Raw genomic sequence first — 20736 nt, 5'->3', positions numbered from 1 at the left:
TATTGGTCAGTTCATGTTGATCATTATTAAAAACTAACTGAAAATGTTAAAAACCTGAGCGAAGCGGTCTCTGAATATATGATGTTAAGATATATACAGGTAGTCTCTCTCTCTCCCTCCCCCCTCAGGGGAACGGTGCCACTTACATGTGGAGACTGTGCTGTGAATATACATTATTTTTCTGTCTCCCTTATTGCCTTGACTACCTAAATGTAGTATGTTAAATAAAGCTTGTTAACGGCGCGCTGTGGATGCCGGGAGATGTAGTTCTCCGTCTACAGGCACGTGTCATAAAAGACTTTGAGCTCTCAGCTCAGATACCGGAAGACGTTGGGGTTCTCGTGCTGTCCACCTGGAGACAGGTTACTATCACGTGATAAGATTAGCGGGTGCTGTATGTGTGCAATTTCTTGTGCTGTCCACCTGGAGACAGGTTACTATCACGTGATAAGACTAGCGGGTGCTGTATGTGTGCAATGTCTTGTGCTGTCCACCTGGAGACAGGTTACTATCACGTGATAAGACTAGCGGGTGCTGTATGTGTGCAATGTCTTGTGCTGTCCACCTGGAGACAGGTTACTATCACGTGATAAGACTAGCGGGTGCTGTATGTGTGCAAGGTCTTGTGCTGTTCACTTGCAGCGGAATAGTAAATAGCTCTATTGACGAGACGCTTTCTGTTACTTACCCAGTATAGCACATACAGCAGTGTCATCAGGAATAACAAGCCAATTGCTTTTCTAGTGTATATATGTTATTTATTCATACGGTTCTTATTAGAGAGATCCCTTCCTTATGACCCTCAAAATGCCAGATATGATTATGATTGAAAGGCTACATGCACAAATGTGTTGTAAACGTTTCCATACCATTACAGAACATATCACTCTTCATATACTACATACATCGGCACTGTAGGTCAGTGCAGGCAGCAATTAGACTCACAGAAGCTCTCTGCAAATGACCGTTTCCACCCAGGATACAATGTTCTGTTCTCCCTCTGATTTTCCATTTGCAGTAACCTGGGCTGAATTACATTACCACTCATACTAAAAAATAATAAAAGTTTTTAGCATCAAAACATACTTAGAGGGGGTGTTTTTAACAGGGAACAGTGACAGAGTTTGACAGCAATTGCATCATTCACCGCTGTAGAGGGCGGCATATGACGCCTCTGTCAGTTCTGCCCTTTCAAAAGAAGCAATCATTTTTACCAGAGAGGGAAATTGTACAACCACTTTAATTCAGCCCAGGTTAATGCAAGTTTTAGAATAAGTGAGAATAATAGAACATAAATTGTACCCTGTCGGAACGCGAGTTGTATGTGTCCTTCCTTCATTGGGCTTGCAAACAGGCTGTCTCCTTTGCATAAAGAAAATGCATTCATCCACAATTATAGTTAAATAATCTTTAATTTTTAATAGCAGATTAAATGTTCTGTAATGGACTGCCCATTTAAAAGTATTGTAAGTCTAAGTAATGTTGCATAATTTCAAAGTCATTCACATACAACTTAGTTGACTCGTCCCAAGGAACCCATTTCTACAGGCAACTAGAATAGATGGTAACAGACACAAGAATGCTGATGAGCACTAGTTGGAGTAAAAAATTGTATGTCTTGATTTATTAAATTAAGATAAAATAAAAAAAAATCACATATAGTGACACATATTCAACAAGCTAGTATAGGCAAATAATACAATGCATAAAATAAGATCAATAAATAAAACATAAAACCTCCCAAGGAATAATGAGCCGGCTAATATAAGTTAATTTATCATGTGAACCCGGGTAAGCTTCATCTTTGTTCCAAACACTCATATGGCCAATCCTGTATATCCAAAACCAAATTGTATTATGCAATCATATTTCATAATCTTCAAGTGAATCCACATAAAACTTTATATATTTATATACAGGGTTCACAGCTCCAGTGTGTTTAGCCTTTTAACCACAATTCATTGCTGGGTCCAGTACAAAATATATGCTCTTTAAGAAACAGTCTCTGTTTAGGAATAAATGGTTCAAATCCGATACATCACTGTTAGGGAACACTTCCCAACATTAATATTAGGAAACAAGAGTCAGTCCATTTTAGGCAACAATAAGAAGCCAAAAGATTTTCCTTTTTAACTGTCCACAATTGTATTCAGTGTTGTACCTTACTATCTAAAGAGCATCCAATTTATACGTAATTAGGAAGAATCCATAAGACATGAAGTCCACGATGGTGATAAGGCTTGAAAAGCTGGAGAGGTTTGTTTCCTTGCCACTAGCAGAAACCTGACGCGTTTCTCCTCCTCTAGGGGCAGTTTCATCAGAGACTAACATTCACAGCTTCAAGGCACCTTTAAATACTGTTAGATACATTATGGAGACCAATCAACAGAGATCTTCTCAAACTAATTAATCATAACAAATTACATTTCATTAAAATTCTAAAAATTATTCAGAGAGCGTTCTTATACAGTAAAGCAGCCTACATTTTCTTATGGCTTTATAACATCATAAAATTAGTAGCAGCTCGGTACCCCGTCTCACCTGGATGAGAGCTGGAATTTCTCACTCTTTCCACCTGAGGCTATAATGTTCTCAGAAGGAGAAAAATATACAATATATTGTTAGCAGTCGCGGCGGCCGCGGGTACCGCCGCAACTCTCACCTCCTGTCTGCAGGCGTCCCAGCAACGGTCGGACGCTAACTGCAGCAGCGCCGCGTCCCGGCGGCTGGGGACAGCCGGGCGCGGGCGCGGGAATAGGCAAGCCTGTGGGCTAATTAAATAAGTAATTTGTATCAGGACCTCTGTCCATGTGATCCCACTGCCAGGCTCTGATTGGCTGGTACTGATATTTAAGGCAGTGAGGTCTGCAGCCTCACTGCCGGTTATAGTTTCTATATCCAGTCTGCTAGACCTGCTCTCTGCCTTGTTCCTGTCTATTGGACTTGCTGTTGTTTACCCGTGTATGACCCTTTTGGATTTGGACTTTGCTTGTGAATCTTGTGACCCTGACCTCTGGCTTGAATACTGACCTCCCTGTCTGCTTGTGACCCCTGACCTCAGCTTGTATACCGGGTTGTGTTGTGCCGGCTGGAGGGGTTCCCAACATTATAACCGGCCCAAAAAACACGTTCCGGAGACAAAGTTTGAGATGGATGGAAGCGGAACTTCACCGTCTCCGGCGCAAGCCCTAGCGGGCCATGTGGAGTCACTGTATCAAATGATCCAGGGATTGTCTGAGGGTTTGTCCGTTCAAGAAGAAGCCGCGAAAACAACACAACCCACTCCGAGTTCTACCTGTGAACCTAAGATGAATTTGCCGGATCGGTTCTCTGGAAATAGATCCCTGTTCCGGAATTTCAGGGAGAGCTGCAAGCTCTATTTCCGGTTGAGACCCCGCTCCTCCGGTTCAGAGCAACAAAGAGTCAGGATTTTCATTTCCCTCCTACAGGGTGACCCCCAGTCCTGGGCCTTTTCCTTGCCGCAGACCATGCAGTCCGTAGACGCTTTCTTCGAGGCATTAGGTCTACTATATGATGACCCGGATCGAATGGACTCCACTGAAGCTCATCTACGGGCTTTGAAACAAGGCCGGCGAACGGCAGAGGAATACTGCGCTGAATTTCGTAGATGGTCACCTGACAGTGGATGGAATGACCCTGCCTTACGCAGTCAGTTTCGTCTAGGCCTGTCGGAACAAATTAAAGACTCCTTAGTGCAATATCCGTCTCCTACCTCACTGGAGGATCTGATGCACCTCTCCATTAAAATTGACAGGAGAATTAAAGAGCGGAAATCTGAAAAGGAGGCATCTTCTCCTCCATCTGCTCTGATTCCTGTTTCCACGGATGATGGAAAGAGACAGGAGACGATCACAAGGTCTATGTCCCTACTGTGGCACTAAAGGCCACTTTTTCCCGTTCATTCCCTTAATAAGCCGGGAAAAGAGCATGCCTAGGGAATGAGGGGAAAATTCACCTAGGTCTACAAATTGTTTCCCCCGAAAAATGATGTATTAATTCCTGCACAACTCACGTCCAGTGCTGGTTCTGTGAATTTGTCAGCCTTCATTGACAGCAGAGCTGCAGGCAACTTTCTCGACATCGGGTTTGCCCGTTCTGCTGGAATTCCGATGATTAAACTCAAATCTGCCATTACTGTATGTGGCTTAGATGGGAGTCCATTTCCTGGCGGTAAGATTACCTGGGAGACCCTGCTACTACAATTAAACATTGGAGCTCTCCATTCGGAGTCCATAGTCTTCTTCCTTATCAAATGTCCATCAGTTCCCTTGATTTTGGGCCACCCTTGGCTATTCCGTCATAACCCTGTCATGGATTGGATAAAAGGAGAAATTGTCCAGTGGAGCTCTTATTGTACACAGTCTTGCTTGACCCTACCTCTGCGTGTGATTCAGTCTATTCCAGGACAGCTTCCCTCACAGTATCATGAATTCTGGAATGTCTTCTCCAAAAAGGCTGCTGATACTCTACCACCGCACCGGGAATTCGACTGTGCCATCGAGCTTATTCCTGGTTCTAAATTACCCAAGGGACGCTTGTACTCCCTCTCCGGTCCAGAGACCAAACCCATGCAGGAATACATTGATGAAAACCTGGAGAAAGGCTTTATCAGGCCATCCAAGTCTCCAGTAGGAGCAGGGTGCTTCTTCGTATCCAAAAAAGACGGTGGACTCAGACCCTGTATCGACTACCGAGGGCTGAATCTTATTACAGTTAAAAACACCTATCCCCTTCCTCTCATCTCCGTACTTTTTGATCAACTAAGAGGGGCAACTATCTTCACAAAAATTGATCTTCGTGGTGCATATAACCTCATACGTATAAGAGCAGGTGATGAGTGGAAGACGGCATTCAATACACTCTCGGGCCACTACGAGTATCTGGTCATGCCGTTTGGGCTTAGTAATGCCCCTGCAATATTCCAGGACCTGATTAATGAGGTGCTACGTGAGTTTCTGCAACATTTTGTTGTTGTCTACTTGGACGACATCCTCATATATTCGGAGTCATTGTCAGTACACCAGGGTCATGTTAGACAAGTCCTAAAAAAATTGCGAGAACACCATCTCTATGCTAAACTCGAAAAGTGCGAGTTTGAGGTTCAGAAGGTATCCTTTCTGGGTTATATAATCTCCTCGGAAGGATTCTCTATGGACCCAACCAAGGTCCAAGCAATCCTGGACTGGGTACAACCGAATAACCTCAAGGCGGTCCAGAGATTCCTGGGATTCGCCAATTATTACAGAAGATTTATTGGCGGCTTTGCTGATATCGTGGCTCCTATTGTCACCTTGACTCGCAAGGGAAGCAATCCTGCTAATTGGTCACCACAGGCAATAATTGCATTTGAAACCCTGAAGGAAGCCTTCGTGTCTGCTCAGGTCCTTAGACATCCAGATCCTAAGGTACCGTTTGTTCTGGAAGTTGATGCCTCTGACGTCGGTGCTGGTGCCATCTTATCACAAAAGGATCCCCATACTCACCGCCTACATCCATGTGCCTACTTTTCCCGTCAGTTCTCTTCAGCAGAAACCAACTGTGATGTGGGAAACCGAGAGCTGTTGGCAATCAAATGGGCCTTTGAGGAATGGCGACATTGGTTGGAGGGCGCTACACACCAGATCTCCGTTATAACGGATCATAAGAATCTGCAGTATATACAGTCGGCCAAACGACTGATCCCCCGACAGGTTCGTTGGTCGCTGTTCTTCACCCGTTTTAACTTTGTAATCGCCTACCGTCCAGGTTCTAAAAATGTCCGGGCAGACGCCCTGTCCAGAAGCTTCCTGACACACCATGCACCGGTTACTAGTCCAGAACCTATTGTTCCCTTATCTATGACCCATGCTGGGTTAACCCAAGACCTGAGCTGTACATTACAAAGGTTTCAGAAATTAGCTCCTGATAATACCCCAGTAGGGTGCTTGTTTGTCCCAGTTCATCTAAGGAAGGCAGTCATTGCTGAAGCACACAATAACCAGACTGCTGGACATCCGGGAGTTTTCAAGACATTGGAAATCCTTTCTCGTACTGTATGGTGGCCATCTTTGTCTGCTGACGTCAAGAGTCACGTCCTGTCTTGTGAAGTTTGTGCCAGGAACAAAGTTCCCAGGACTCGCCCGGTAGGTCAGTTGGTTCCGTTGGCCGCTCCTGCAAAACCTTGGACACATTTGTCCATGGACTTTATCGTTGATATACCACTTTCTGCGGGTCACAATACCATTAGGGTCGTGGTAGACCGCTTCAGCAAAATGGCACATTTCATTCCACTAACCCGACTTCCTACCGCTCGAGATCTAGCATATTTTCCGTCTCCATGGACTTCCTTCTGATATCGTTTCTGATCGTGGTTCACAATTCATTGCACAATTCTGGAAATCCTTCTGTACCCTGCTCGGGATTAAAATCAGTTTGTCATCCGCATACCATCCTCAGTTATATGGGCAAACTGAAAGGGTTAACCAGTCCTTAGAGCAATTTTTACGATGCTATACGTCAGAATTCCATGATAACTGGTTCTCCTTGTTACCCTGGGCGGAATTTGCTTGTAATAATTGATGTTACTCATCCACCAAAACTTCTCAGTTTTTTTGCAATTATGGCTTTCACCCCAGATCCAACTCCTTGTACTCACTCAAGTCCGCTGGTATTCAGGAGATCCGCTCCACTGCCAGGGACCTTAGAGTTATCTGGAAGAAAGTACAGTCATCTTTGAGACAAGCTTCATATGTTGCAAAAAAAATTCGGACCGCCACCGTACCATCTGTTCCCTCAAGGTGGGCCAGAAAGTATGGCTGTCTACAAAAAATATCAGGCTCAGACAGCCTTGCAAGAAGTTGGGCTCTAAGTTCATCGTGCCGTTTTCCATCATCAAGCAGGTCAATTCCGTTGCATTCAGGTTAAAAATTCCGGGCTCGTTAAGAATCACCAACACATTTCATTGTTCACTGTATCCTAGCCAAACCCAATCTTCAAGTGTGCCTGGGGGAAATTCGAGCAAACCACTAAGATACGTGGTTCAAAGGATCCTGGATTCTAAAAAAGTGCAAGGGCAGGTGCACTTCTTGGTGCAGTGGAAGAACCGCGGGTTAGAAGAGCGGTCTTGGGTTCCGCGGAGACAACTTCATGCCCCCAGACAGTTGAATGAGTTCTTTAGGGAATTTTCCAAGAAAAACTGGATGTTGGGTGCCTTGACCCCTCCTCAATGGGGGGGTACTGTTAGCAGTCGCGGCGGCCGCGGGCACCGCCGCGACTCACACCTCCTGTCTGCAGGCGTCCCGGCCGTCACTATGACGACCAGGACGTCACTTCCGGGATTTACCAAGGCAACGGTCGGACGCTAACAGCAGCAGCGCCGCGTCCCGGCGGCTGGGGACAGCCGGGCACGGGAATAGGCAAGCCTGTGGGCTAATTAAATAAGTAATTTGTATCAGGACCTCTGTCCATGTGATCCCACTGCCAGGCTCTGATTGGCTGGTACTGATATTTAAGGCAGTGAGGTCTGCAGCCTCACTGCCGGTTATAGTTTCTGTATCCAGTCTGCTAGACCTGCTCTCTGCCTTATTCCTGTCTATTGGACTTGTGTTGTTTACCCGTGTATGACCCTTGGCTTGGATTTGGACTTTGCTCGTGAATCTCGTGACCCTGACCTCTGGCTTGAATACCAACCTCCCTGTCTGCTCGTGACCCCTGACCTCAGCTTGTATACTGGTACTGTTGTCTGCTGCCGGCCCCTGACCTCTGCTTGGATTCCACTTCGCTTGCCTGGGTTCTCCCCAGCCGGTAAACACTTCACGACCCTCTGTCAGTCTGCAGCCCAGCCTGTCCCCACCATCAGGGGCTCCAGTGAACAGAGCAGAGCAGACTCCGGGTTGTGTTATGCCGGCTGGAGGGGTTCCTAACATATATAAAGTGCACTCATTTCTACATTCACTCACAAATTTATTCTGATGCACACAGAACTGACCACCTCCATAGGTCCAAATACGGTAATCACATAGAACTGAGGACCCGCAACCACAGATAGTGAGTTAAAAAGTCTCCCTTAACAGCAGTTTAATCCACAAGCATGGGAGTCCAAACACAATTTGGCAAAGACATGGCCCTATCCTCACCTGAAGAAAAGGCCATGCCCCAAAATATTGTGTATAATCCAAGAACATGGGTATCAAAATTACTCCTAAGAGAGACTTCTCAACTCTCCTGTGTAGCAGGTCCAGAATTATGTGTGATTGCTGTAATCTTGTCAGGGCTCTGCTGTAATCTTGTCAGGGCTCAGCTGTAATCTTGTTAGGGCTCGGCTGTGGCCTGCCTACCCAGCCTTCACCCAAGGCTGACAGAAGTCAGTTCAGTTAGCCATTAGACTCACTTAGCTGCCTAAGCTTGGTAAACTGCTGTCATCCGGCTCCACTACCCAAACCCAGCGTTCCAGGGACTTCTGTGGCATGTTTGCCCGATCTCTGGCCTCCAGGTCACAACTTCTCCAGGCTGGAATAACCAATGTATCTAACCCCATGCCTCCCAGTACTCTGCATAACACAAGGAGCTATCCTCATTCCAAGCCCCAACATCAAAGGGATAGCTACCAACACCCATTTTTATATGAAGTTGCTGTAATTTGCACTAATATATTCAAGTTTGGTTTACTTTGCACTTTTCTAATGAAGTTTTCTTTAAAAAAAAAGCTCAGCTATATTTATACAGTTTTATTGAAGGTTTCTTAATATCTTAAAATGAAGTGCAATGTTTTTGCCAAAGAAGGTAGAACGTGAAAAGCGGAGGACAGATGTGGAAGCATTTATTGCTACAAGCAAGATGCTATTCAAGATAATTTAGGTAACCCGAATGGAGGGGGCTGAACAGGGACAACAAAAGTACAATAAATCAAGTGGGTTTTATTAACGTGAAATATAGAATTGCACTTAGAATAGTTGAAGTGTATAAACATTTGTGGCTGTTCTCAACCAGAATGAAAAACAAGTGAGTCTCCGAAATGCAGTGGACACTGAAATAGAAAAAATTATGCAAAGTAAAATGGAGACAACTGGCCATTTGAATGTTATGGGTGTATAAGCAGCATCGTGTTGTCCCGAAGGGATTGCCTTTTTTTGGAATGTGGGAATTGCCTCTATGTTCTCTTCAGTGGAAGACCGGGAAGGTGAAACATTTTGACTAAGAAAATTAAGGGCCTCATATAAAGCTAAGAGCAAAGCTACAGAGGAGCAAATTTGCTCCTGGACAAATCATGTTGGCACGCAAGGGATGCAAATTCATTTTTTTTTTGTTCACATGCAAGGAAAATACTGTCTGTTTTTGCATTTAGCGCACACATATTGGACAACTTTATTTTTAGACTGTGATTTAGAGCTGAGCTAGGACACGCCCCCTTCCAACTCTAAATCTATCCGCACATTTTAAATTTGGATTGCTATGTGTGTTTCCAAAATTTATTGCTGATAATCTAGAAATACCTTTAGGAGTTAAGCACACGTCCTAGTTGTCAGAGGGGATTAATTTGAAGGCCTTCTGGAATTGGAAGATGGAGAGACAGCATTCAAGATTTATATCTTATTTTCTTGAAGTGCTCAATTCCATCATTTGTGAGCTTAATTAGCGTTTTCATGGAATATGTGTGCAACTTGTTTTCTCTTATTTTGAAATTGAGGAATATGGGGCCTATTTATCATCAACCTCCAAATTGCTGTGATAAGTCTGTTTTTTTGGGGAATTTTATCTCAGCAATTTAACAACATTATTATTATTAAAATATTGCTGAGGCAGCTGAGCGTTACTGGCTTGGAGCATGTGTGTAGTATGTACAGTGAAACTGAAAGAAAACTGTTAGCAAAGAACAGCAACACTCCACCCAGCTCCTCCTATTAGTTGGGTTTCACATCATCATCATCATCAGCTATTTATATAGCGCCACTAATTTCGCAGCACTGTACAGAGAACTCACTCACATCAGTCCCTGCCCCAATAGATCTTACAATCTAAATTCCCTAATATACACACAGCCAGAGAGATTAGGGGCAATTTTATAGCAGCCAATTAACCTACTGGTATGTTTTTGGAGTGTGAGAGGAAACTGGAGCACCCTTAGGAAACACATGCAAACACTGGGAGAACATACAAACTCCACACAGATAAGACCATGGTCAGGAATCAAACTCATGACTGCGGTGCTGTGAGACTGAAGTGCTAACCATTAAGCCACCGTGATGCGCACTGGCTGAAAGCTAGGTGCTCCAGCGCAAATCAAGGCTAGTGACTTCACCAATGAAGTCAAATCACTTGCACTGCACCTCAACACTTGGGTCATTTACAATATGTGAAACTGCTAAGCCAACATATCTCAATAGGGTTCTGTTGAAAGATAAAACAATGACAACAAAAAATTCTATTTGAAACTTATCTTATGGAATCTAGTTTCTACTTGCTGCAGAATATTACTTAGCATCAAATCACTGTACAGGACGTTCTTTACATAACAAACTTGTTCTTGTGAATCTTGCATGGAGAAGTGGTAAACATAGGAGTTTCATTTCAATATTTTTTGGGGGATATTTACTCTTTTCAGTAACACTTCCACTGCCAGCGCTGAACACGCGTTGAGACAATACACTAGAACATATGCAGGGAAGTATTTAAATGGCAAACATTGATCATTCCGCCCACTGGTCAATCATATGGCAGTGGAGTATAACCAGGTGGAAGTACTGTTGGAAAAATCATGCTTCCAATATTTACTGTGTATAAGTTGCAGAATTGGATGGCTATTCAAACGTTTTTAAAAAAAACTTTTACCTAATCCCATCAAAATGTTAATACATTTTCTCTTTCCCTGGAGGGAGTTTTAGTAACAGGTTGGCATCACAATGTATATTTGTATTTGTACACCTACATATCTAATGGCTCTAATAACTGACGAAAACATTCTTTTTGCACAATGACATCACAGTGAATTGCTGGGGTATTACTGTCCTGCAATATAGCAACGACTTACATGGCAAAAAAAAGGAGTAGTTTGGTGTAGGACTCATACTTGCCTATTCTCCTGGAATGTTTGGTAGACTTACAAATTTTTGAGTAGGGCAGCCTCCCGCAGCCTGCCCTCTTCGTTGGTGAAGTGGGTGGTGCAGGGCTAAATGCGTCATCCTGGCCCCCCTAGCGATGCGATCCACCTGGCCCGACCCCCATGACAGAGCCCCCTCCCGAACATCATGACGCCAAACTTGGCAAGTATGGTGTAGGTCAACTGTGAATTTGTGATTTTAATAAAGCGTAACATAAGCCAAATGTAAACTAATATGTTCTGTTACTTTTACCTGCAGATTGTTCACAGTTTGTGTCTAACACTAATATGTCTTTTCTTGAAGGGCTGATGTTGTGTTGTGTCCAAGGCATTTTGCGAGGAGTCCAGAAGAACACAGTCCGTTTACTGCCCCAGCGTGGTGTCTCCCAGCTTCCACCACTCAGGATGAGGCTGGTACAGTTTCAGAGTTCAACCTCTCAAGGTCAGAGGATTGGATTGGAGCTGGATAGAGAAAAAGTCATTGACCTTAATGCCTTTGATCCATCACTTCCGTGTAAGATGAGAGAGTTCCTAGAAGCTGGTGACACCGCCTTACAGATAGCTAAGAGGTACAAACCCATATCTGGAAGGCACTACTGCTTGAGGGAATTCCTTAATCCCTGGCCCATCTGTTAATAACAGGGGTAGATATAATATAAGAAATTCACCCAAATTGTACACCTTTTTTCTGGATGAGGTTCACTATACTAAAGTAAAATGCAGTTTTGCATGGTAGGTCCACCAATGTTGCCAACGCTGCTCTCTATGCTACAACTACTTGCCTGTTTCAGACAGGTGGCAGTACTTGTTTATGCTCTTCCCCTCATCATAGAGGAGGGGCATTAAGAACACAGCTGCTTTAAGACCTGGGTCAGAGCAGAGCAGTATTGGAGTCATCGGGTACATTGGAGTCATCAGGAACCGCAGGATCAGGGGAACTCTACATTGGGGAAAACTAGTTTTGCTTATCATAGTCAACTATACCCAAAATTAAATGTTATGTTTTTGTAAGCTGTTATTTAACACAATAGTTCTAGTAGAACACTTGCTGAAATGCATAACAGCAAATCATGTTGGCTTTCAACAGTCTGACTACACTAACCTCATAAAGGCTAACTGGCCTCTTTTCTAATCAGCCCCCATAGTGACTGCTGTCTACAACCAGTGTTCCTCGGTGCTTACAGGGATACTCATGACATCTTAACATCTGTTTTAGGGACTGTGCATTGAGTAATTAAACATGGTTTTTATCGTTCCTTATAGGAGTCCTACCTACCCAGTATTTTTTTTTTCAGGATGTGTAGAATCATTATCAATATCACTAAAGTTCACAGTACTTTAAGTTTTGTAAAATACGCAGCTTTCCACCTCTGCTATTTCTGGGGGAGTATTAAGTGTGACAAACCTTGGAGCCGCCTTGTGTATAGTGCCTAGAGGATGAAATCACAAAAGGAAAGGAACTATGTGAAAATAGCATTTGTTTGAAAATAAGCATTTATGTTCACATACACCCCAGCAGCATTAGGACAAACTTGTCTTGCCCCCAATCTACTTTCGCCGCTCCCATGATGCAGCCAACCATGATGATTTTTCAGAAGACTTCTCCCCATCCTGATAACCCATGTCTCTTTTGGAGTCCAAAAACTAAAATGTGCCCCTAAATACAGTACTGTTGGGAGGTACAGTTGTCATACTTATATAATTTATTCTTCTCTAGGGCCCTGGACTCTGGTCAACACATGCTGAGCCGCTCTCAGCTTTCGCTCTTGGCTCCCATCACCAACCCAGAGAAGATTATTTGTGTTGGAATGAACTACGTGGATCACTGCCTGGAGCAGAATGTCCCAGTTCCCAAAGAGCCCATCATCTTCAGCAAGTTCCCCAGCTCCATTGTTGGTCCCTATGACTCGATTATCCTTCCGGCAGAAAGCCAGGTGCCCGTGGTGTAGAGAATGATGAGGGGAAAACGTTGATAAAAGTGTTGCCATCATTTGATAGGAGAATAATGAAATGAAAGTCAGTGGTGGGGGATGTAGCATCATCACTATAATGGGACATCTGCTGGGTAAACATAGAAACATTCCTGAAAAGAGAGCTGTTTTGGCAACCATGGTAAGGTAAAACTAAACCTATGTCTACCCTTCCTGTCTATCACGTGTCTCCTGCTTTCTAGCAAGCTCCATACATGTTATCTTATGAGCAAAGGTGACAATGTGTCTCTTACACATAAAAGTACCATAAATCTAATTGTACAGATACCTTGTGGAAAGATCACATCCAAAGTTTCACTCATAATTATAACTTCCAGTGTTTTCCACTAGGTGGCAGGGTTACATTGTTCATATTTTACAAGATGGCCGTATTGTCACTGAATATGCTTATGCTGGGTTTTTCGTTTTGTTTTTTGCAGGAAGTGGATTGGGAAGTTGAACTTGCCTTTGTGATAGGAAAAAAAGGAAAAAATATTAAGGTAAAAATAAAACAAACCTAGCTACTCACAAATAAAAGTCAATACGTGACACTATTCTGTGTGTAAGTCACTAATTAGTGGACATATATCAAATCATACTGTAGATAAACAAGTGAATGATATGCATGTGATCTCGCTGGCCAGCCCAGCGGTCAGTGAGCATCCTCACAGCAGCGTCCCATGGCTTTATGCAGAACAGATGCTTCAACACCATGCCATTAAAGGAGAGGAGAGGGGTTGTGGGAAAACCCTTTTCTTACAGTGGCAGCCCTTCCCTGGAGGTCTGTATGTCAGTAGCTGTGGGGGCCTAGTGAAGATGAGCCCTGTACGTGATATATAACTTGTAGACGGTTGCATTGTGAAGAGGTGAAAGCCCCAATGTCCTGTACATGTCAGTAAGATATAAGACAGACATGTTCCCATCATGCACACACAATGATATTCTTGTCACAGGAGCAGGATGCAATGGAGCACGTGGCCGGCTTTACTGTTGCTCACGATGTAAGCGCCCGTGACTGGCAGATGAATAAGAACGGCAAGCAGTGGCTGTTGGGTAAAACATTTGACACTTTTTGTCCGATGGGACCAGCACTGGTTACTAAAGACTCTATTTCAGGTACTGAAGTGAATATATTTGCTATATACATAGGCTAAATAATATAACAAACTTTATTTGCATTGTGTATTAATTTGCCATATGTGCAAGGCTAACTGTCCAGTCCATCCCATCCGGAGCAAGACATGGGTTGTCTCCCTGTATGTATATGCCTATTGTTTGTGAACTAAAAATCTAGTCTGCTGGTTTGGCAGGGCATGCTGGGATTTGTAGTTCCAACAACTGCAGGGCTACACAGGTTTATCACCCTGTAAAAGAGGTTTCTTATAGCTTAGGGCAGTGAGGAGTGGGGGGCTTCACGTTGCCTAAAACACTGTTCCTAAAACATAATTGGCTGTAAGATCGTTTATACTTAAACTAATGCACCAATATTTTGCTTGACTGCGCAGCTAGCACAGTTCTGCAGGCCAGGGTCTATAGAGCCATTCACATTTTTTTCCAGGGTAAGGAAAAGCAGATCCATTTAATTTTATTTTGGAAATGGGAATTAACACTAATAAATGCATTGTAAATATATTTTTTTTTTCAAAAGTAGCTAGAGTACACTGTATGTTTGACACACAAAGGGTTAATAATGGTTTGTCCTTAAACATCAGCAAGGAAGTAGTTAACAAGTGTGTCTCTAGAGCACACTGTGTGATTAACTAAGCTTCCTCTCCTCCACAGACCCCCATAGCCTTGGAATCCGCTGCCGTGTGAATGAGACCCTCGTCCAGGATAGTAACACAAACCAGATGGTCTTCAAGACGGAAGCTCTCATAGCCTGGGTCTCCAAGTGAGGATTCACAAATAGACTATGGGCAAAATGTAGTCAAAGTTCACTGTATACGAGTACAGTAAAAACCTTCTTTAGAAAAGAAGGTAAAAACCTGTGTACAACTTGATGGCACTGCACCTCTAAGGCAGGATGTGGTCTTCTGTACGTCTCCACCCCCAATCCATAGAATAAACCCGTATCCTTGGGGTTTGTGTGGGAAAAGCTGGCTGGGAATCACGCAAGGATTCCCCGTTTTGTGTGAAGGTTTTTACCATGCCACAAAAATATACTGTATGTAGTACAATACCACTACATGGGATCTGCTAAATTGTTGTGATCACCATGGGAGCTAGCGGTTCTAGTACTGGCAGGTGTTATTTGACATTCACTATTTTACAAGTATATTGGGCATAGCTGTGAGAATTGAACATTTTTTCTGTACAGTATAGGTCATTTAGGAACCTGCGCCTAGTTTCCACTATTTCACATGCATCTGTGGATCAAGATGTAGGGTTTGCAGGGCCACAGAACCTTGTAAATTAGACACACTTGCACACCCACCTTTGCACTGAAGTGCAAAAAAAAAAAAAAGTTTTCATTTTGTGAACTGTGGTATTTCCCACAAAGGTCTTGAATTCTCTGCCACCACAGGGGTGTAAATGTAAAATGAACGTGTGCCGTGCAATTTTCATTAGCTCCCAAGCTGTGCTCCTTCAAATGAGCACTTAAAACTCACCTGTTCCTTAAAGCCTACCAATCATCCACCTAACCCCTCACCTACTCTGCTCCCTCTTGTGTCTGTTTCGTCCACCCTCCCTTAGGATGGCACTTCTTCCCTCGTGTCTCCACACCTGTTCTTCTGCTCCGTCCTTACTCCATTTGTCTGTCCCGGAGTTTCTGAAGCACTGGTACTTTGTGTTTACTGTTCTGTACTGTTTAACCCTGTATGGTTTACTGTTTGTACTATGTACGGCGCTGCGGACACCTTGTGGCGCCTAACAAATAAATGATAATAATAATAATAATTAGGCACCCTTTGCACATAGAGAAGCATTGTATGTGCGCAGATTATACAGTTTGTCAATAACCCTTAATGACAAATATTCTGACTAATCTCTGTATGCTTCAGATTTGTCACATTACAGCCAGGCGATGTGTTTCTGACTGGGACGCCCCCTGGAGTTGGTGTATTTAGAAAGCCACCAGTATTCCTTAAGGTGAGTGATACACAGTACAAATCTAAAGAAATGTCCTATTGCAACACAAATGGCCACATTGTGCACAATACTAATTACAAATTTTATTTTGCCATACAACAGTGGATCCCATACTTGGCCCCCACTAGGATGTCATTTATGAGCAATAGAAAAATGAGTTCACAGCACTGAAGCTGCGTTACTTTTACTACCATATTGTGCATGATTACTCAGACGCTATTTTCAATGAAACACTTTGTTTCCATCCAATGTACATAAAAACTGAAAATGTAACGTTGTGACATACAAAGACTACAGCTCTCTGTTGTCATGAGTAAGATAATACATAGATGAGGGGCAGATCAGCAGCTTAGGAGAAAATGTCTGCTTAATTAAAGGGGTGGTCCAAGTACGTCACCAAGCTGCAGTTTGAGGTTCTTATTATATGACTTTTATGACTAAAAACTACAAAGCTTCTGCTGAAGGAATTGTTGAATTGGGATGTGCACTCAGCTGTGTGCTAAATTAGGCAAAGTTGTGTATGAAAAGTGTACTGGGCAAACGTATTTTTGTGGCTTGTAAATCACTCCATGGTCATTCTTCTACTAATTGTAAGAACACATCAATTCCTTACAGGTGCATACATGTAACACGCTATATCTGTAAGATCTACCAGTCAAAGGTGGTGTGAGAATAATGATTGAGGAACATTTGTGAAAACTATACCATGTGGGTAAAATCCCAATTACATTGTCAGTTATTAACATACATTCCATTTTTGAGGAAAAGCACTGGTAGAACTGTGGCATGAATGCCTTGGGCATTATGTAGACAAGCTGGTGTTATGCACGTCTAGTTGCTATCCAATGATTGTCGATTCCCGATGTGTGGTTCCAAAGCACAAAGTATTTAATAGCGAAAAGTAGCAGAATAACAATGCAAAACAAAACAAGTACAGCCGTTACTTATCGCAGGCGCTCTGCATCCAGTGTACAGTCATTCAGGTCTGAAGGCTGTGGTCAAGAAGACTGACTACTAAGTCCAGAGCCCCTGCTTATATGCAGTCAGTGAATACAATAAAACAATGCAGATGATGTGGCTTGCTTCTATTAGTCCAGGCTTAAGGAAGGTCCAGTGTACTGCAGGTCATAGGCCAGTTCAAACCAAAATATCCAAAGGTGGGGGTCAACTCTCCAGGGGATGTACTCCGATTTTCCCGCCAAGAATCCAGTTTCAACTAGTCTATTTGCATTTTACAGTCTATATCACTTTAAACATTTATTCTCTAACATCGCTAACTAGAGTATGCAATGTGTGATCTCTTCGGCGAATGAACCAGACAACTGCTGATGCATAGGGGATTAAAATGATACTAAACGTGACATAGTTCCTGCAACCTGAACCTTTGATTTCACAAACATGTATATAACTTATAATACTACACATAAATACTGCTATATTTCGACATAAATTGCAACTACAATTAATGTGTACTAATTACAAATGTGTATGTTTGTGTGAATGTGTGTAATAGTGTAAAACCTGTTATAGCCACGTGTTGCGGCTGGATACGCCCCTTTACGCCGTAGCGTGCTCTACGCATAATTTCAGACGAAGACAATCAAATCTGCTCGATATTAATTGAAATTACTTTATCCAATTTACTGACTTCGACACTAGTGATGAGGGCAGATGTTTCTGTGACACTAATCTCATGTGATCATTCTAAACCAGTGTAATAGAAGTAGGTAGTTTAAATGTCTCAGGAACAAAGTGAGCATGTTCACTTCTAGTACACAGATGTTCACTCTCTCATTAATATTCATGAGTAAATTTTGACTATATAAGTAATTGTATAGCTATAATAGTAAGTAGAAGCATAATGTTCACCTCAAATCTTAATCTACATATCTTTTCCTGACACTGCATTTGCTGTCCTATTCCAGACACCCACCTACATTTCCATATATATTTGTTTCCTCTCCAATGTAAAGGTGCCAATACATGCTGCAATTTCATTTCAGACCTAATTGGTCACAAACTGTAGTGCATAGACCCAAACAGATTGCAGATTAACATGTAAATGGGATCGTTCAGATGGTGGCTGGACAGTGGGTGAATCTGGTTGTATGATAATTGCATATGAAAGTATATTAAGTCATTGTCCAACTCTGCTAATTGTGCTGCATGTATGGACAAACCTGACATCTGCCTGCGTGGCCTGAGGCCAGATTCACTAGTGTATGGTGGCCTTAATGTACATATGTGATCTAATTATATGGCTGAACCTTACATGCTACATCTGAACATGTCATACCTATTTTCTGTTCTTGTAACTGTGATTTGCAGGCAGGAGATGTTGTTGAGTGTGAAATCGACCAGCTAGGAGTGATTAGTAACCCTGTGGTGTGAAGATCTGCACATTACAACAGAGGGACGGACACTGTGGTGTAGAACAGGTTTAATAATGAACAAATCACATATTCTATAAACAGAAAGGATGGTTTGCAGCTGCGACATGAAAGTCTTCAGGTCCATCCAACAAGCAAATCCTGCGTGAAAGAGTTTTACTAATAGACTCTATTTCAAGAAGAAAACAAATCTTTACATTTCAGTAATTAAACATTTGAAATCAAGTGCCAACATTTTTTTCCATGGTGGGGGGGTCAAATGTAGACTTTCTAGATTATAAATTATAAACTAAAAATGCAAAACATGTTTTAACAAACTCTAAACAACATTATGGTGGTTCTTTCAGGCACCTCGTCAGTATTCCAGCAGATGATATTTACACACTGGTTTCACATGTCTGGTCTTCACAGGGGATAGTCATCCTTTGCATATAAACTGCTGGATGAATGATTCAAGTTTCTTGCAGTTTTCCTTATGAAGAAAAGTCTCTGAGAGATTAATTATTGGTCCTTGATCACTCGGAGAACACTCAAAGACCTGTAGAGCCAAACAGCGTTTAGTACATAGTGTTGTTAGCTTGTCATCAAAGCAAGGAAGTGTTACTGTATTATTCCTTTATTTATAGTACGCCAAAATATTCTGTACAATCAGGAAGAACAAACAATGGCTAAAAAATCCTGTAAAACAACAAAAGGAGAGTTAGTGTGTGACTATAAGGTGTACAGGGCAGGTGTATGTGATTAACACAAGCTCCAATATCAGGAATCTGCTTAAAGCTATGAGGGTTGGAGGTTACCCTGATTGTCTGAGGTAGTGCATTCCAGAGTATAGGAGCAGCATGGGAGAAATCTTGGGAGACAGAGGTGTAAGAAGGGGAAATTATAGTAGGCCATTGGCAAACCATACAGCACTGATGGGGTTGTATAACATTATGCACAAAAATGTAGGAAGGTGCAGCATTGTGGACAGCTTTAAATAAGAACAAGAATGTAGAATTGTATCCTGGTGGAAACACGCAGCCAGTGCAATGGATGAGTGGTAGCATTATTTAGGTGATTAGTAAGGAAAATCAGCCTGGCAACCATAGGTTGAGGATGGATCAAAAGATGGCTTCTTTAGGATCAGACAAATCAATCATGCTTAGAAGAAAATGGAAATTTACAGATGGGGAAAAAAGGATTTTTGTACTTGTGAGAAACACAGATGTTGGGTAAGAGTTTATGTGAACCTGATATTAAGTATTCTAAATAATTTGAGATGCCACCCCAAAAAATTTAGGTCTAAAAGGCAAGAAAAATCTAAGAAGGAAAGAATATAAGACTTAATATAAAACCATCAGATAAGGATGGAAATTTTGTTGTAATGGCTGAAAGAGCAATACTTAACAGAGGCTTATGGACAACTAAAAGACCCATCGTATTATAAACCAGCTAAATTTAACCCCACAAGTAAGATTATCAAAGTTATACATGACCTGCAATAGATATACCCATTTCACTGAAACAAAGGCCTTCATGTCATGCAGAGATACCAGCACTATACATCATCATCGTCATGCATGATACGGAAATGTGTCTACAATCTTCAGATTTATAGCTGTATATTGCCTGTATGAAACCTGTATAGTCTAGTTGGACAATCTGGGAGAATTAAGGTGTATAGCCAATATCTTATCAGTGGTTAGTAATGGAATGTGTCTATGATTCTGGGTACACCAGCTCTTTTTCAGGTATGGGAACTACAATTATTAGTGCTTCTCATATAGATGAAGATCATTCTGGACCTGCTTGTTCAAATACCTCTAAAAGATTGACAGTTTAAAATGTGGACATGTGCTTCTTACAAAGCTTGATGGGTATGTCCATCCAACCTGTGGCCTTGCCGTTCGGAAAATATGTGACTGCAAATCCACTTCCTCCAAAAAGATAGAAGAATCAAGAAAATCCGTGGCTTAAGGAGACATTTGGTTAAGATATCTTCCCCATGTAGGAGAGCAGTTGGTCCAGAGAGTAATCTTCTTTGGATGCACAAAAATCCTCCATAACACAAGGCATGGTTGAATGTATACCCCTAACCAAGAAAGCCATGACAGCGTAGACGTACTGGACATATTTAGTAAGAAGCATTCTCCATTTGGAGAAATCCTTCCTTTTGGGCAGACAGCCACAAAATCTGTGCCTCCTCTGTAAA

The 20736-nt window shown here is 42.4% G+C and overlaps 2 protein-coding genes across 5 annotated transcripts in view; one reads left to right on the top strand and one right to left on the bottom strand.

Moving 5' to 3' along the window:
• Positions 1–258: 258 nt before the first annotated feature.
• On the top strand, positions 259–18770 carry LOC142151578 (oxaloacetate tautomerase fahd2, mitochondrial). Of its 3 annotated transcripts, none has more exons than XM_075207370.1 (8): positions 259–362; positions 11400–11664; positions 12813–13029; positions 13506–13565; positions 14019–14181; positions 14848–14956; positions 16068–16159; positions 18488–18770. In XM_075207370.1, the coding sequence occupies exons 2-8, from the start codon at positions 11405–11407 to the stop codon at positions 18544–18546; spliced, it is 960 nt and encodes a 319-aa protein (XP_075063471.1). In that variant the 5' UTR covers positions 259–362; positions 11400–11404; the 3' UTR covers positions 18547–18770. The 3 variants fall into 3 exon arrangements, with proteins under 3 accessions (XP_075063471.1, XP_075063470.1, XP_075063469.1); XM_075207369.1 differs by lacking the exon at positions 259–362 and adding an exon at positions 500–575 and having other exon boundaries at positions 16068–16155; positions 18484–18770; XM_075207368.1 differs by lacking the exon at positions 259–362 and adding an exon at positions 500–575.
• Positions 18581–20736, bottom strand: part of GPAT2 (glycerol-3-phosphate acyltransferase 2, mitochondrial) — a 56285-nt gene continuing 54129 nt past the window's right edge. For both annotated transcript variants that reach the window (XM_075207367.1, XM_075207365.1), the window contains exon 22: positions 18581–19083. In XM_075207367.1, coding sequence (XP_075063468.1) covers positions 18964–19083 — 120 coding nt within the window. In that variant the 3' untranslated portion in view covers positions 18581–18963. The remainder of the gene's footprint in view (positions 19084–20736) is intronic.

The sequence above is a fragment of the Mixophyes fleayi genome, chromosome 4, assembly GCF_038048845.1.
Source record: "Mixophyes fleayi isolate aMixFle1 chromosome 4, aMixFle1.hap1, whole genome shotgun sequence".
Lineage (NCBI taxonomy): Eukaryota > Metazoa > Chordata > Amphibia > Anura > Limnodynastidae > Mixophyes > Mixophyes fleayi.
Note: the sequence above shows the minus strand (reverse complement) of the source record. Positions and strands in the feature narration are given on the sequence as shown.

What these genes read in the sequence shown, in the direction of transcription:
- LOC142151578 (XM_075207369.1), top strand. Translation starts at nt 539, where the DNA reads ATGTGTGCAATGTCTTGTGCTGTCCACCTGGAGACAG. An exon ending in TCCTTCCGGCAGAAAGCCAG is followed by an intron (nt 13,030 to 13,505) that starts GTGCCCGTGGTG and finishes TGTTTTTTGCAG; the next exon opens with GAAGTGGATTGGGAAGTTGA. An exon ending in TACTAAAGACTCTATTTCAG is followed by an intron (nt 14,182 to 14,847) that starts GTACTGAAGTGA and finishes TCTCCTCCACAG; the next exon opens with ACCCCCATAGCCTTGGAATC.